The following is a 15,610-nucleotide window of genomic DNA, read 5'->3' on the forward strand; positions in this document are numbered from 1 at the left end:
TAAGAATAATAGAAATAATAGAATTTTTTTTATAATTTTCACTATATTTTTATTTAGATTATTTAGATTATTTAGATTATTTAGATTCTTTAGATTTTTTAGATTCTTTAGATTTTTAGATTTTTTAGATTTTTTAAATTTTTTAGATTCTTTAAATTTTTTAAATTCTTTAGATTTTTTAGATTCTTTAGATTCTTTAAATTTTTTAAATTCTTTAAATTCTTTAAATTCTTTAAATTCTTTAAATTCTTTAGATTCTTTAAATTCTTTAAATTTTTTAGATTCTTTAAATTCTTTAGATTTTTTAAATTCTTTAAATTTTTTAAATTTTTTAAATTCTTTAGATTTTTTAAATTCTTTAAATTCTTTAAATTTTTTAGATTCTTTAAATTCTTTAAATTTTTTAGATTCTTTAAATTCTTTAAATTCTTTAGATTCTTTAGATTCTTTAAATTCTTTAAATTTTTTAGATTCTTTAAATTCTTTAAATTTTTTAAATTTTTTAAATTCTTTAGATTCTTTAAATTATTTATATTATAGGTTATAAGCTAGTATATAAGTATATAATATATATAGTATATAAGAGGGATTAGACTAGTATTAGTCTATTATAGGAAGCTGGCTTGTATTAACAACTAAATAACTTATGAAATATATAATTTTCATGAAATAGTATATAATATTCCTTATTTTTTATTCTATATTCGAAAGGGAAAGGCCTTATTTTATACTTTTTTCCTATCAATCTAGCTTTTCATTATTATAGATCTCTTCCTTTTTCGGTTATTTCATTAAATAAAGCTCTTCTTTCTTATTCCTTATTCGATTTCACTATAGTTACATCAACCTAACTATATATGAGTTGAAAGAGCTAATAAAGAATCGGTTTTCCGACTATTCTAGACTAATGGCCTTAAGCAATAATTATATAATATGATCATGTGACTTGGTCAGATGACTTGATCAGGTAATCCTATGATTCGCTTTTAGTATACTATATGAATATAGAACTATATATATATATACATATATATAAAAAGATATATTATTATATTATTTTTATATAAAAACAATAGTTTAAAATTCTAAAAAGAAAATAATAATAAAAAGAATCTGATTTATTAATTTAAATTTGAATATTATAAGAATTAAGAGTTTCTAAATCAATCTCTATAAATATTAAATATTTATTACGATTACATACTAGAGCACATTATAGAGGTCAAATAACTCGAATAAGAAAGCTAAAGAGGAAAGAGATTTTTAAGAAATCTCTTTATCTCTTATATACGTTTAGTTCAAGCTAGTCTTAAATTAGACTATGATGAGTTATTATGTATGTTACGTAATATTCGTTACAATATTATTATATTGAGATTAGAAATAGAATTAGAAATAGAATTAGAAATAGAATTAGAAATAGAATTAGAAATAGAATTAGAAAGAATTAGAATAGACTATACTAATAATAATAATAATAATATAATAATAATAATAATAATAATAATAATAATAATAATAATAAATAATAATAAGAATAATAGAATAATAATAATAATAATCATAATACTAATAATAATAATAATAATAATAATAAAATAATAATAATAATAATAATAATAAGCTCTTTAGTAAGTAGTAGTATTAATATTAAATAATTAAAGATAAAGTTTATTCTTTATTTTTTTAAACCCTTGTTTTTTTAATTCTTTATATAATTAAACTAATAAAAAATCTTATACTATATCCAGATCATATGAGTATATACAAATTGGATTCCTGAGTATAGAAATATAATCATAACCGATATCCCTACTATGTGCACGGCCCTACTATGTGCACGCTCTTATTATTTATATAAATATAATATTAAATTGAATTAAAAATCAAAAAAGCAATGAAATCATTTGAAATTTAAAATTAAGATAATTTGAATAAATTGGTATAATATTTGAAAATGAAAAATCTGAAATTGTGAAAGATTATAATAATAAAACTAATAAATAAGATATGGAATTTTAATATAAGAAATTACTTATTTATTAATATATTTTTTAATAGAATCGAAAATATAAGTTTTATTTAAAGAAATTATGAAATTCTTTATATTATAATATGAAATAATTAAAAAAATTAAACTTTTTTATTGAAATTCTGAAATTATATTGATATTAAATTCTAATAATTTTTCAAAAGAATATTTATAAAAATTAATTATTAATATAATAATGAATTTATAATATTTGACTTTACTTTTCAATTATATAATAATAACAGATTTTAAAATCTTATATGAATCTATTGAAATCTATAATTTACCAATATTATATTGAAATAAAGATTTAAAAATAAATATCAAGAATTTAATTTGATATAATATTAATAATAATATAAGCTTTTGTTAATAATTATTGAAATTTTTCGTTTTTATAATCTTTGAATATATATAGTTTCATTTTAATATTAAAGAAGAAAGTTATATTAATTGATTTTTGATTTAATAAAGAAATTTCAATATTTGAACTTTCAGGATTTATTAATATTAAAATATTTTTATTAGATTTTCTTTTTTAAAATTAATTTAATAATATTTTTGAATTATAAAAACCCTTTATTTTGACATTGTTTATATTATTATAATAATTTCATTATAGAATTTCATTATATATCATAAAAATAAGATTAAAAGATTTTAAAAATAGAATTTTAAAAATGAAAGATTTATTTAAAGAATTTCTTTTGATTGGTTTATAATTATAATATTTTAATATCAACATCATTTCTTTCAAAAAGACTATAATATCAAAACTTCATAGTAAATAAAAATTGAAATCAGTGTAAATTCATTTTTAAAAAAACTTTAAATAATAAAAATAATTAGAAAATCTAATAATCTATATTAAAATCAATTCTTATTACTTTTTTAATTTTTTTGTTTTCTTTATAAAAGCATTAATATCAAAGAATCTATCAAAATATTTTTTAACTTTATAAATAAACTTTAATATATTTATTATTGAAAATTTATATATCAAAATTATATATTCTCTTTATATTATTCTTTAATCAGTTTTCATTTTAATAATTTGAAATTCTAAAAAATCAAAATAAATAATATTATTGAATTCTGAAACTGAATTCTATCTTATTTTAATGATTTTTGAATTTTAAATTGAATTTTATTTTAATGAAAAAAAAACGTGCATATAGTAGGGTCGTGCACGTAGCAGGGATATCGGTTATACGCTATATAAAAAGTCCGTAAAATCCGACGCATAAGTTTCTTTCGCTACGCTCCGAAACATAAGAGAGAAGAGAGTTTCTCGAGAAAGAAGAAAAAGAAGAAGAAGAAGAAGAAGAAGAAGAAGAAGAAGAAGAAGAAGAAGAAGAAGAAGAAGAAGAAGAAGAAGAAGGTGGAATGAGTATTCTAATCATCTATAAACTATCAAGGTATTTCACTAAAGATAGTTCATTCGAGTCTGGTACTGATGACTGACTCAGAGCGAGAGTATCAAATATTTACAACACTGTGGTGTGGTATGGTATGTGATTTTCCTATCACATTGTATTAAAACGAATTGGAGATGCAGAGGGTTATGAGATGAACGATTGAATGATAATGATAGAATGATAGAGAAGGAGATGAGTAGAGAGAGAAATAGGAATCTGATACATTACTTCCCTAATAACATAATTACTAGGTACCTAGGTATATAACATAACTCACAACACTATCATCTAATTTTCAATTCGAAATGTTATTCCTTTCCTGCATTTTGATCATTATTTGGCCCTTCGGTTATACTTATATATACATCTATCTATATACAACACGCACCTACACACGAGCCGAATGACATCGTCAGATAGAAGATAAACACAACTCCAGCGTATTCAATCACTCTTCTCCTCTCCTCTTCCTCTCCCTCTCCTTCTCCTCTCCTACAATGCAGAAGTGAAAGAAGCGAGTTTTAATACCCTGCACAAATTCGACACCCTATGCTTCACATCTACGACTATATTGCTACTCCTCCCATGACTCTCGAGTAGCTTAGCTCGTTGTTTTCTGCATTCTCAGATTCTTATGCGTAGTTTTTCTGAGTCGGTGTCTGAGCATCATTTACAAGAGATGCCTCGCTGAGCATCTTGATTTGAGGATCTGAACGTATTGAGAGATTGTGGTGTAGACTTGCAAGTATTGCTTCCGTGTAAAAATTCGTTAGGGTAGATGGGAGGATAGGTGATTTATCCCATAAGCTTGAACACATGGCGTCTTACCCATCTAAACGACGGAGGGTATGATGGCATACGTGTCGCTTCTGTGAATTCGACAGAATGAAACGGTCTAACACCGCTTCCAGCATCATCTCATGAGAATGTATAATATCAATCGATCACCCTCACTCATCCTCTGGACCGAAGCCAAACCAGATTTCATCCTTGGGAATACTTCCCTTTTCCAATTCCTCAACATTAACTTGGCACAATTTTTGGTTCTCCTCTGGAATCTGCATCTTCATAACTTCATCAACCCGATCCATGAATTGCATAGCCATGCCTGCTTCTCCATGCCACATCATATGACAATGAAATGCCCATACTCCTGGATTATCCGCTACGAACCGAAGAGCTAACCATCCAAATCCTTCTACAGTTGCTACATCCCTTCTGATTAAATTGTCTAACACATGTTCATGGCCTGGCAATGTACCACGACCTTCTGGTTGAAGGTGTAGAGCTTGGTACCCAGGGAAGTCACCGTGTCCTTGGCCTAGAACCCAGACTTTGTGACCGTGTAGATGCATGGGGTGGTTTCCTTCGTCGAAGTTTCGGATAATTACATCAACGACTTTGACTCCGGAATGTTGAATCAAATAATCGTTTTCCTGGTTATAAGATATCGAGTTTACGCCATTGGTCTGAGCCATGGATGTGAATGATTCATTCTTGGTTGAGAAACCATCGATTGTACGATGGAGTGTTGGTTGATGAACTTGAGGGCGGAAAGTAGAGCTATTGAAATAGCCTCGCTGAAGACGCCAATAATGTCTTTCAAGATTTGCGCGGATAAAATAGCTATGGTCTGCTATCTGAGGGGCAGGTTCAAAGGAGGTGGGTATGAATCTGGTGGTGTTCATGTCTTTGCACCATGTTTCGATTGGCTTCTTCCACTCTTGGGAAGTTGGTTTAGAGGTCATGGTTTGAGGTGTATCTTTCTCGGAGATATAACGGATGACAGCTCGAACTTCATCAGCTCCATTGGCTGGTAGACTGGGTTCTTTCCAGCAATGAGTTACCATTCTTGCCCTGAGCCAAAATGCATCAGTCGAGTTGTGATTTGTATTCACAATCATACTGTAGCGTTGTGCAGGACTGATCATCATGCGGGTTTCATATGATGGCATGATGTCCGTCCCATCAACTTCAGTGATGGCAAACTCGTGCTCGTCCAAGCCCACTTGAAACCAAGCGAATGCGCCAGTATTGATAAATCTTAGTCGATGATTTTCATTTGCGGCCAAATCGAATGAAGGGAGGATTGCTGTCGAGTTGTCACATGTTCGATGTGGTAGAACGGAACAGTCTACACTGTTAAGTCCATTAATTAGTGCGCCGTCAGGAATTGGTGAGGCTTCACTATCAGGCTCAAGGTTTTTCATCGTGAGTCCACTACTCAACTCGTGATAATAATCTTGGAGCATGATTACTCGATCTGTAGAATATGAGATTGGCTGTAAAGTCTTCTCTTTCTTAGAATGGATAATCAGAGGCCCGTATAGCCCATCAGAAATTTGTACAGCTTGATGTCCATGATAGTAATAGGTGCCAGATTGACCCGTGACGTTGAACTGATATCGAAATTTATTGCCTGGTGCAATAGGACACTGTGTTATGCCTGTAGTACCATCCATATGGTTGGTTCCATTTTGAAAGATGCCATGAAAATGTATAGATGTAGCGTTGACGGCTTGATTATCAACATCGATAATTATAACATCTCCCTCGTTACATTCGATCATTGGACCAGGAAATTTGGAGTTAATGGTGATCATTGGTCGAAGAACTCCGTCTGGATTTGCCTCGATATCTTTGATGGTCCAGTGATATGTACGAACTTTTGGCGAGGCATCAAAATCCCAATTTGGATTCAATTCGTAGTCACTTGCTGACCTACGGAAGCCGCTGGATGTTGGATTCGGATAGTCAATCATTGTGTTACCTTTAGAGGTGATATACGATGCAATCTTCCACATTGTGAGGATAGTTGCTATCGCTGTTGAAATTGATAGGAATACCACCCAGGGGGTTCTTAGATGCCATTTTGTTTCGAACTCAGGCCCAGGTGTTAGTTTACCCTTTTGATTTCCGCTTGACAACAATCCATCTTGATCTCCATAATCATCCTCTCTCCCTTGCATTGCAACATCATCCAACGTTTCGCTTGACCCTGAAGATCTGTTGGGTGATACGCTGTTTCTCTTATTCGACAACAGTCTCATTTTTTGATTTCCATAACCATCTTTTCCTCCTCTAACCTCCTGCATTTCAACATCATGTAGACTTTCGTTGGATCCTGAGGATCGCTCATTGGTAAAGACAGACATGGTTGGATCTTTAGACAGATGCTCATCAATCTTGTTCGTGATGTTGCTGAGATGCTGCAAATTTGTCAAGCACTCCAAGCCTTGGAATTCTAAACTCAAGGCAATGACGTTCCCCTCTTCAACTAAATGAATTAAAGTATGGTTGATGTGATGAAGTTGATCAACACGATGTCATCTTTCTTGTCTGCGGAATGACATGGAAATAACCAGATTGTTTCTGACCAGAAATGGTTCAAATATAGGAAACCAATGTCGTCAATATACAAAGTAGAATAAAAAGCCGACCTCAGAGCCGGACTAGATTAGTATAGTGAGTTTTCAAAGTGAGCAGTTCAACCGAATTCGGATTGGCCATAAACTGGATGCACTTGTCTCGGGAGCGGAGGGAAGATCAGTTACGTTTGCACGCTTTAGATAATGATGACTGCAATCAATTACTCGTAGATTATAGAACAACTAAAGAAGTAAAATGATGATCCATTGAATCAATTGCCAACAAATTATTGGAGTGGCATCTAGATTCCTCTCACCCCTCTCCGTTATCCGTCAAGTTCTCCAATAGGATGACACGTTTTCCCCACGGGACTGCGAGATAAGCATTTCTTAGGTTCACCAGGTGGTTTGGATGTCAGTTTTTAGCGGGCTGTACCTCGGCTCGCTAGGCCGAGATAGGCAATCGAGCTAATCAACTAAGCACATACCATTTTAGCTACAGGAACGAACGTTAAGTCTAACCACGAAAGAGTTGAGTAGATACCACTTCCACACTACCTCGATACTAGGGAAGAATATTCTCCGCCAAACTTGTTGATCACCTAGTTACCACGGTCCACGGGAAGGGTGTAGGAAAACTCTTCATTCCAGCTAACCTTCCCACTGTGAGTTAGTTTAAAATGACAATATCAGACGAGATAAAAGCTGATGGATTGTATGATGCCGGGTGCTAAGGAGCTCACAGATGACGACAAGTGTTTGCTTGTACCCGACTATCTTCTATACCACGAAGCGTCAGTTGCTAATGAGTACATCATGTGTGGTATCTATAATCAATTGAAGATCGACGGTTGGCTACTCTTCTACCCCCAAGAAATCTTGTTTGACAAGGGTACTTTGGGTACTACCATCGACTGGCACTTTGCAGAAGATACTCCGCATAACAACTAACAAGTGCGAAGGGACTAGATTATCGCCCCTCCCCGCTCTTCCAGGAGATCGCGGCACAATGCCATCCTTGTCACCCTACAAACTGCAGTATCTGCGTGCTCGTGCATGAATTCTATGGCCAGGAATGAAAGTACTGGATAAATCGGATATGCTCAATTCTTGATGAGGCAGGTCAAAAAGATGCTTCAACGTATGACTTTCGTCCAATGTCATCTCAACTTACCAACATCTGGAATCTTATAGGTTGAAAGATTTCTAACAGGTTGTCCAGCCATGACTCTTTTTACACCGCAGATATGGCGTTACTGTCCTTCCTCTTTACTTTACCGTTTGTCCGAGGTGGTTGATTTACTAGTTGCCATCTACCAGGGTGCTAGTTATATACATAGTGTTGGTTCATTTCCAGCATCTTGGATTTGGTAATTAGCTTGAAAACTTCGATAGTTCCATCGAGTGATGTTTAGATATTCCATGGGAAGTATCGCCTTGGCTTAGTGCTTCCAGTAGTCAGTCAGCTTCAGCATAAATAACATCCAGTCCCCGGTCTTTCAATTAATTTTTGGCCAGCAACTTCCAAACCTGCAAAGTTATCAACATGCGTTTCAGAATTGCCTTCTACAAGCTCGTCGCTCCCCTGCTGCTCACAGTGGCACTTTCAGCTACAATCTCCCCGAGAGTTGAAGACCTTGCCAACACTATTCCCGATGGACACATTTCTCACGTGGAAGCCTTCGGCCATAAGGCTGTTCTCCACGCTCAACAGTATGCATCACACAGAAGTCCTACCAGTTGCGTCGAGGGAAAGGTGTTCAATCGAGTTTTCAACATCTGGTTTGAGAATACTGATTACGAGATTGCTATTGCAGACCGTAAGTTGCCCTTCCACAAAAGAGAAATAATTACATGTGTACTGATATCTATCCAGCAAACTTCAAACACTTCTCAGAGATGGGTATTACATTGACAAACTATAACGCGGTAACACACCCAAGTGAGCCAAATTACCTCGCATCCTCCGCAGGGTGAGTTTGAATTCTATGATAGATTATCCGCTCACAATAACTTACATTGATGCAGTGATTATTTCGGTCTCGATGGTGATCCATTTACTACTGTTCCTGCAAACGTTTCCGGTGTAGTCGATCTCCTCGAAGACAAGGGAATCACTTGGGCTCTGTACCAGGAAGATATGCCATATACTGGATTCCAAGGTATGGAGTGGCGCAACGAAGTCACCGGTGCCGATGCATATGTTCGCAAGCACAAGTAAGTTTGATCAAATCACCAAAACATTCCAGCGCATTGACATCCACCCAGCCCTGAAGTCCTCTTCAACAATGTCGTTGACAAGCCCGAACGTCTTCAATTGATCAAGAACCAGACCTTGTTCCACCAAGATGTTGCTGCAAACACACTACCCCAATGGATCTTCTTTACCCCCAACATGACCTCTGACGCTCACGATAGCTCCGTCACCGTCGCAGGAGAGTATCTCTACAACCTCCTTAACCCCCTCCTTACCGATCCTCACTTCATGAACAACACTCTTGTCATCATTACCTTCGATGAAAACGAGGTCTACTCCCGTCAAAACCGTGTTCTTACTATCCTCCTTGGTGACGTCGTTCCAAAGCACCTCCACAACACCACCGACGACACTTACTACAACCATTACTCTAAAATCTCCACCATCGAAGCTAACTGGGGACTCCACACTCTCGGCCGCTATGACGTCGGCGCTAATGTCTTCAAGTTCATTGCCCAGAAGACCGGCGACAAGATCCGCAGCTGGGCTCACGGTGTCCTGGAGACCCGCTACTTCAACCACAGTTATCCTGGTTTCCTCGCCGCGACAGTTGGATGGGCACCCCAGCCCGTTCCAAACACGAAGTTGGTGGTCAATAAGCGAACCGTCTTGCCTGCCATCAAGGAGTACTGGGGAGGACAGGATGCGGATTCCAAGTATCAAGGACAGTTGGAGATCCCTGATGGATACAACTACTAAATCGCCATATCAAGGGGCTAGTTGTGTGGAGTAAGGGCGAAGGATTTACTACTGGTAAAAATCAACTTGTTGTATCGTCTTAAACCTTTCTAATCACACATTTGATTTTACTACTTGATTTCGTTGATTGATTTTGCAATTCTTTCGGTGCCGCGTAAGGGGGAAATAGGTCGGAGTACATTCTGGTTTGGAAACCCTTTTCGCGCTACATAAGGAGGATAAACAAAAGGTTGGAGTAAAGTTTGCTTAAGTTATATTTTTGATATTTTCACGGGGGCGTATGGAGAACGGTGTATAGGCCAGGCTGGGTATATGATTTATAGTAATAGTCGATCTGGGAATTGGGTGGAGAGTAAGAGGTTCTTTAGGCTTTTAGGATTTCTTTGATTCGGCCACTGGATTGGTGCCAAAAAATGAGAAAAAATAGATGAGAAACCCCCAAAACTATTGTTTTTTACTGCTCTGGTGATGTGATAGGGTGTGATGTTTACATGTGTTAAAACGTTTCTGGGAACCTTGGAATTATAGTGTCTTATCTTTGTGCAAATAAAGGGAAAAATACGCGATGGATGATTAAAGTGAGCTTAACTTTGAAGCTTGCAAAGAGTTGACGATGCATTCCACTGGGAAGTATCATGACTTGTCTGTTTATCAACTTCTTTTGTCCAAAATACACTAATATAGTTTCGAAATTATAAATTATAAGATCGAGTTCTCACGTTATGCAGATCACAGTGCAGCAATTCATGAAATCCTGCGCAAAAAATGTCTTTAATAGGGTATATCTCCTGGTTTTTCCTAGTGTCCGATATTATCAAATTCCCAACCTTCCCTTTTTCTACGCCGCTGCTGCCGGTTTAGCGACACTATATGCAGTGAAGAAATCCGGATCATTTGCTGCTTCTTCTTTGACCTATAATGTATGTAGTTAGAAATGTATTCCACCAATGTGTAGGCTGAGTATCTTGGAATATGGATACCGGGACATGTTGCTCAAGTCCCATTTCCCTCCTAGGATAACATTAAACAGGGAAGAACTTACAATATCCAGACCTCCAACAAGTTCTCCGTCCATCCACAATTGTGGGAAAGTAGGCCAATCCGCAAATTCCTTAAGACCCTGCCTTACCTCATCATCGGCCAAAATATTAAAGAATCCATATTTTACCGACTTTTCTCTCAGTAAAGCGACAAGTTGACGAGAGAAACCGCACTGGGGTGCAGAAGGTGTTCCTTTCATGAACAACATCACAGGAGCTGCCTTTACAAGATTGGATAAGCGAGCGTGGAGATCTTCTTTAGACATTGGTTCTTCGGATTCGGTAGAAGTGGTAGGTGCGGTGGTTGATGGCGCAGTAGAGGCATGGTTTATACTGGGGACGGGCTTGGCGGATGTGCCGTTTGTGGAGGTGGAGGGAGAGTTGGCGTGTTTCTCAATGGCATTGCGGACTTTGGTGGCGTCGCTGCCGGAGACGGTCTCGAGAACTACATTGTTGCGGGTGAGGACGAGGTATGGAACCGCGGTTACGTCAAAGGCATCAGAGACGGAAATAACTTCTTCGGCATTCATGGAAACCCATGAGGTGGTTGGAGGTGTAGTTGGGGGATAGGATAGCGCGAGGGTTCGGAGGACCGTTGTCCTAGTGTGAGAATTAGTATGGTCGTCTGATAATGTGGGCAACTGGGAGAAACTGGAGCGAAGCTAAAGTAGGAGAGAGGGGTTGATGACGATGAATCCGGGGGAGTCTTACATTTGCGCGCATGGTGCTGCCCATGGTGCCTAGTGTTTGTCGCATTAGTCAAGGTTTGAAGAGGGCGGATGAGGGGCGGTGGATGAAGAGACATACGTGAAAGTTAATGATCTGCAGAGTCGATGATGGCAGAGATTCAGTGTGCTTCTGCCATTCTTCTTCTGTTGTGATATCGATAAGAGTTGACATCTTGATACTTTTCTCTGTTTGCGGTGGGGTGGATGTTGCTGGTGGGGGGTAGTTTCGTGGCTTTGTTTAAGAAATCGTGGGGTGTATAGAGTTTCTCTTGTTTAGTTTACGGAAAGTAGGTAGGTATCGAAATGTTAGTCGAATCAATGATGAAGAGACGAAGATTTAGTTAAAATAGTTCTGGTTGATGGGTGAGTGAAGTTGCGAGGCCGGAGATATATTTTCTAATCGCTATCAAGATGGCTAGCCTCATCGCGTCATCCCAAGCGACAAATTTCTCAATCGTTCCATAGGAAAAGGACAATTACAAAAATGATTAATAATCCAACATGATTGGTTTGTTGTGAGATCTGCTGTATGGTAATAATATCTTTCTGAAATTGTTTATACGGTGTATGTTGGAATTTAATTCTCGGAGCACCATAGAAAATATGAGATCCATTATAAAAGTCTTTTGCAAGCTAAATGTGTGTGCTATGCTCCCAACGAGCTTCGTTGGTGGTAGTACTCGATGAACTTTTTATTTTGGAAATTTCTCCCGGTGAAGATTATTCCCACGATACCTAGACATTAACCTTTCTACACTCAAGGTGATCATCACCCGGCCTTTCTCCAACATCATATGAGCAAACCTGTACCGATTTCACTTACGTACATACCGGTCACTACTATACAGAATACTAAAGTCTCTGGTCTTGTTCCTACTTTATGCTTATATGGTTTCGAGATTTTGAACTATCCACACTCAGATTTGAGCTAATCTGGGAGGATACGCCATCTATGCCAAGACATCACCAACCTCATTTCCACGATTTGGGGGCCTCACGACATATTTCTTGATCCCATACCTCAATCGAACCAATTTCAAAGTTTACTTACTCGTACTGCCAGAAAGTATGCAACTCCGACGGTATGAAAACCAGGTTAGTCCTCTTGTAGTTTACCATCTTGTGGTATGTGCATCTAGCGTCGGAGTTGCATACTTTCTGGCAGCACGAGTAGTTAGTATACGCACTCGAAGCTAGCTCTGAGGTTGCCCTTCTAAATCCTTGTTGCCATGTGGATGACGAGGATGTAGTTCGGGCCAAGGTGTTTTTGATTTTCTCTTCCACTGTTCCGAGTTCCAACTTCCATGTGCCGTTTCCCAGGTGCCGTCTCCCGAACTTTTTGAATTGATCTGTCTCTGTGATCGTCAACTCGTTCTCTTTGTATCGTCCATCTGTTTTAACTTCCGATAAACTTTCCGCACCTGAGCCAGCTTACACTTTCTCTTTCGTGCAACCATGAAATCAGCGGACCTTCCCTTTCTCGAATACTCAAATTTTCAGCGAGTGATCTCAATTCGAGTCTCGGTGATCCCCGGACAATCCGTTTCAAATCCACATGTCTGAACATGTCAAAAATTGTACTGTTTTCGATGTTTTAAATGGCAACGCCTCAACTTGTCGTTGTCATTGGGGGTCAGTGACATACTGATTCCAGCTCACCGTATGCTGCATAGACAAGGCACCGATCGTACCCCGTGATATTCATGAAAAAGAACCCACTTGTCATGATATTGAATGACTAGTTAGGCCACAAGATTGACTCTGCTTGATGGAGGAAACAGACATTCGCTTGAATGCCTTGGGTGGACAGGAAATTGGAAGATGTAAAAGGGTATTTCCTAATACATAACACTGCTAACAACCATCTTGGTATAGATATGAACTTCCAATGCTCAACGACTGCATAAATCTGAAGGCCTTGAAGTGAAGAATAGAGCCAGCCTTTGACAAACGTGGCTCTGCACATGAAATGGGTATCGCAAAAACCGTGGCCCACTTTGACATCGTCACCCACCAACACAGCAAAAGCCAAAAGTTAAATAAAAACATACAACAGTAAGGATTCGCTGATGGTCACCCACTCAACTACTAATTTACCGATTTGAGTCTTGAGTATGGCAGAGCGGACGGGATGCCCTAATTTTCTCAATCTATGGTCGTATGTGGAAGATTGAGAGGGAACTTGATTCATATACCAGTCTGGAAGTTTTCAGGGTGTCCTGCTCTTTCACTTCGACTACTATGACAGCGACTTGTGTCCCTCAAAGTTCTTGTTCAATCTCTGAGGAAATGGAATACTCTCTGAGCACTCGGTAGTCAATGATGTGTTTACTGCAACGATAATCGTAGAGCAGGTTGTCAGCAACATAGTACTCGTGCTGCCAGAAAGTATGCAACTCCGGCACTATAAAAACCAGGTTAGTCCTCTTATAGTTTACCATCTTGTGGTATGTACATCTAGCATCGGAGTTGCATACTTTCTAGCAGCACGAGTACACAACGGCTCTTCTTCGTTTCTTGAGTTATCGATACTTTATGTACGAAGTACGAATGAGCCGTAGTATTAAACTAGGACTACCCCAGGACGATCAATATTGAACTAGACCTTCAACGGATAGCGCAAAACGACATGGATTTTCAGCGATTGCAAGATTGATGTTCGGTTTCCCCAGGTCACTGGTGCTCCACTGCATACCTGCGCGTACACAGCAAGGTGCGTGTATTGTAGGACGGCACGTGGACGGATACCATAATACTTTGCAATTGGAAAAGCACAAACTTGCACGCCACGCAGCAAGCTTGTTGTATAGATAAGGGGGAGAACGCGAAGCTGCTGGTAACCTGGCAGCTGGAGTGACATCTTGAAGCCAAGTCGGATATGTGACGGATACAGGGGGATGGTCAAAGTGGCTGACAATACTAAAAGTTGCTGCTGCTTTTAATGAGTCAAGGTTTGTATCAGGGATTATTCTGCAGTATCAATCTGGGTCACAAGATCGGATGACGGAAACGACGTAAAACCAGCAGCAACGATAATACAATGGAACTCTTGCGAAGGTGACGATCGGGGGAAAGGTGGCTGAGGTAGCGTATTAAGCGTATACTAGGACCACTCACGCCCTATAAGGATTAGATTGGGGGATTTGGAAGCAGGGGAAGCTGAACGATCGCTGTTCAGAGGATTAAATAGCAAATCTCTTTCAGAAGTTGCATGGAACAATGGCCGTGTTCCGGGTTGGCGCATCAGATGGTAACTGCATTGTACCAAACAAAAGGGCCACAATTGCTGAGCCATGCTGATGAGGTGTTCCAAGGTTTGATCTGCGCCTTCTTTCTATTTGCATGCTGCATATTGAGCCGGTCGAGCCAATCAAAAAAGAAGGACTTGCATGACTTCAAACTGCGAAATGATTACCCTATAGCTCTACGATATAGCTACTGTATGATACAAATGTAAGGTACTGGCTGTGCTTGGAAGAGTGGCACCTACGAGTATAAATCGTATAATTACCCATCCGAGCCATCCTGAGACCGTTGACTCGTCCTAATAACTCTTTCTCTGATCCAAAACCACCTGGGCAAGATATTAAACTTCACAAGCATTGAAAGCATCAAAAGCCTCAAAGCTTATTATTAATAAGAGGAAGAGAGAGAAGAAACGAGACTGCCTCGACTGCGTATTCACATCCACTCCAAAATAAATAAATTCCAAATACCTTGGCGTAATTAATAGGTCAGTGGTATTAATGTTCTATTTCGATCTTTTATCACTCGTCAGCGATTAGGTACTACCTAGGCATTTTTATAGCGAGTACAACCCAATTGGTTCCCTCCTTGGCAGTGTCTCGAACGAACATCCTTCCTCCGGTCTACCGATTTTTAGCTCTTATTGATGAATCCAATCTAATCTAACTTTGAAGTTTGGCCTCTCTTCTTTCTCAACGTCAACTTTTTCACTCGCATCGTTTACTTGTACCTGTTTATTCTATCAATCAATCGCATCAATCGCCTCTCTCCGTAAGTTTGCGCATTTTTTCCGTCACAGCTTCAACGTTCACGAAACAAATA

At 37.8% G+C, this 15,610-nt stretch overlaps 3 protein-coding genes across 3 annotated transcripts; 1 reads left to right on the forward strand and 2 right to left on the reverse strand.

The window, feature by feature from the left end:
* Positions 1–4,400: 4,400 nt before the first annotated feature.
* EAE98_007832 (uncharacterized protein) lies at positions 4,401–6,605 on the reverse strand (the record flags this gene model as incomplete). Its single annotated transcript, XM_038955455.1, has 1 exon — positions 4,401–6,605. One exon carries the CDS (start codon positions 6,603–6,605, stop codon positions 4,401–4,403), a length of 2,205 nt encoding a protein of 734 aa, XP_038808184.1.
* A 754-nt stretch (positions 6,606–7,359) lies between these two features.
* On the forward strand, positions 7,360–10,196 carry EAE98_007833 (uncharacterized protein). Its single transcript, XM_038955456.1, has 6 exons — positions 7,360–7,483; positions 7,542–8,275; positions 8,337–8,638; positions 8,695–8,791; positions 8,847–9,035; positions 9,087–10,196. Exons 3-6 carry the CDS (start codon positions 8,365–8,367, stop codon positions 9,772–9,774), a joined length of 1,248 nt encoding a protein of 415 aa, XP_038808185.1. The 5' UTR covers positions 7,360–7,483; positions 7,542–8,275; positions 8,337–8,364; the 3' UTR covers positions 9,775–10,196.
* Positions 10,197–10,457: 261 nt separating this feature from the next.
* Positions 10,458–11,993, reverse strand: EAE98_007834 (uncharacterized protein). The gene is made up of 4 exons (XM_038955457.1): positions 11,622–11,993; positions 11,526–11,554; positions 10,817–11,414; positions 10,458–10,687 (listed from the first exon to the last, which is right to left on the reverse strand). The coding sequence occupies exons 1-4, from the start codon at positions 11,712–11,714 to the stop codon at positions 10,613–10,615; spliced, it is 795 nt and encodes a 264-aa protein (XP_038808186.1). The 5' UTR covers positions 11,715–11,993; the 3' UTR covers positions 10,458–10,612.
* Between the last annotated feature and the right edge of the window lie 3,617 nt (positions 11,994–15,610).

Source organism: Botrytis deweyae (assembly GCF_014898535.1).
Source record: "Botrytis deweyae strain B1 chromosome Unknown BDEW_019, whole genome shotgun sequence".
Taxonomy (NCBI): Eukaryota; Fungi; Ascomycota; class Leotiomycetes; order Helotiales; family Sclerotiniaceae; genus Botrytis; species Botrytis deweyae.

Bases quoted from the DNA above. Each gene is read 5' to 3' on its own strand.
- EAE98_007833 (XM_038955456.1), top strand. From the start codon at position 8,365: ATGCGTTTCAGAATTGCCTTCTACAAGCTCGTCGCTCCCCTGCTGCTC. The intron at 8,792-8,846 runs GTGAGTTTGAAT...ACATTGATGCAG, and splicing joins TACCTCGCATCCTCCGCAGG to TGATTATTTCGGTCTCGATG. The intron at 9,036-9,086 runs GTAAGTTTGATC...ACATCCACCCAG, and splicing joins GCATATGTTCGCAAGCACAA to CCCTGAAGTCCTCTTCAACA.
- EAE98_007834 (XM_038955457.1), bottom strand. From the start codon at position 11,714: ATGTCAACTCTTATCGATATCACAACAGAAGAAGAATGGCAGAAGCAC. The intron at 11,555-11,621 runs GTATGTCTCTTC...GACAAACACTAG, and splicing joins TGCAGATCATTAACTTTCAC to GCACCATGGGCAGCACCATG. The intron at 11,415-11,525 runs GTAAGACTCCCC...TTCTCACACTAG, and splicing joins GCAGCACCATGCGCGCAAAT to GACAACGGTCCTCCGAACCC.